Source organism: Haliaeetus leucocephalus, unplaced genomic scaffold (assembly GCF_000737465.1).
Source record: "Haliaeetus leucocephalus isolate CR32 unplaced genomic scaffold, Haliaeetus_leucocephalus-4.0 Scaffold566, whole genome shotgun sequence".
NCBI lineage: Eukaryota > Metazoa > Chordata > Aves > Accipitriformes > Accipitridae > Haliaeetus > Haliaeetus leucocephalus.
The window spans coordinates 3,748,614-3,750,180 of NW_010973002.1; the positions used below are offsets into that span (position 1 = coordinate 3,748,614).

Below are 1,567 nucleotides of genomic sequence, written 5' to 3' on the forward strand. Positions count from 1 at the left end.
TGAAACGGCGGGTCTGGGGGGGCTGTGGGCGGGTGGGGGAGCAGCCAGCAGTCGCCTGAAGTGTTCCCCCCGCTTGCTGCCAGAAGTACCGAAAGAAAAGGGAGGGGGAGGACCGCGCAGAGGGGGAGCGGGGTGCGGGGAGCCCGCACCCGCCCATCCTTGCGGTAATAATAGTAACGCTGAGACGATGGTGGTGTAAAAATCCAAACAAATGTAAACCGCTCAGAAAAATAACCTGTTGTCAGATTACGCGCACGGGGGGGGGGGTGGTGGTGTTGATGGAAAGGGGCGGCCGGGAAGAAGCAGCCCGGCGAGGGGCCCCTGCGGACCGGGACCGGGACCGGGACCGGGACCGGGACCGTGGCCCGCGCCGCTCGACGACGTGACTGCGTGAGGTCATCAGCGCCGCCGGCCCCCGCCGGCGGGGCTCGACGGCGCTGATGACCTCACGCAGTCACGTCGTCGAGCGAGGCGGCGGGAGCGGGGATTGGCTGGCGGCGGCTCAGCGGCACTTCAAAGCCGGCGAGGGAGCTACAATTGTGGTGGAATGGGCGGAACTGATCATTGTATTGCACACCTCTAAAAAAAACACTGCCTCTGATTTATCAATATAAAAAAGATCCTCTGAGAGGAGGGCACTTTTGTGTGATGGCAACTTCACTTCTAGGGGTGAGTCTAAGGATTTTTTCTCTTGCTGGTTTAATTGGTTTCTTTTTATTGTCGATTGGAGGGGGTTAAAATAACCCCTGTCTTGACCGGGGCTATCAGTCTCCTCTATTCAGCCTTTTTTTTTTTTTTTTTTTAACTTAAGTACAAGTGAGTTTAGGAGAAAAGAAAGAGCGAGAGGGGGAAAAGGGGGCAGAGTCACTTTTCAGTGAGCAGGAAAAGGTTTTAAGGGCATTTGTAGAAACAACCTACAGCGCCCGGGCTGTGCTGTTCCTGTGCCCCCGGAGAAGTGGCCTTTCTTCTTTACATGTGACTGCTGGAAGGAAAAAAAACCCCAACCCAACCCAACCCCAGCACTATCGTTTTTCGTGTGCAATTTCTAATTTGCAACAGATTGTGGCTTTTTATTTCCCTTTAAAATAACACAGCCCGCCGCGTCCAGCAGGTACGTTGAACTTGTGTATACATACATATGTACATATGTTAAATTTATATATATATTTAATTATCGTTGGTACGTAATTGAGGCTTATTTTAAGGAAGCTTTTATCTTTTTAAAGGAGTAATTTGATGATCCTGCAATTCTATATTTAAGAAAAGAGTCTTACTGGCCCGAGGGACGGGGAACGGCCAGGTCCCGGGGAAAGGGAACAGGCTGAAACGTAGCTGCCGCCGTGCCGGGGGCATCTTTAAAGCTACGGTAACAGGCGGAACTTTTTCCCCCTCTCTTTTTTTGCCCCCCTTTTTTAACCCTTCCCGAGCTCCTCCGTGGGAGGAGGGGTGGCTGGTGAAAGAAAGCCCCGGAAGGCGCTTGGAGGCAGAGCCGCGGCGCCGGCTCCGGCGAAGGGATCGTCCCGCGGGAGTGGCGAAACTTTGCGCCCGGGGCCGGGCGGCGGAGCGG

The 1,567-nt window shown here is 54.2% G+C and overlaps 1 protein-coding gene across 1 annotated transcript in view; it reads left to right on the forward strand.

The window, feature by feature from the left end:
• Positions 1 to 440: 440 nt before the first annotated feature.
• SP8 (Sp8 transcription factor) overlaps positions 441 to 1,567 on the forward strand; it is a 3,124-nt gene continuing 1,997 nt past the window's right edge. Inside the window, exons 1-2 of the mRNA XM_010577661.1 lie at positions 441 to 566; positions 1,262 to 1,366. Of these exons, the coding sequence (XP_010575963.1) occupies positions 441 to 566; positions 1,262 to 1,366 (231 nt within the window). The remainder of the gene's footprint in view (positions 567 to 1,261; positions 1,367 to 1,567) is intronic.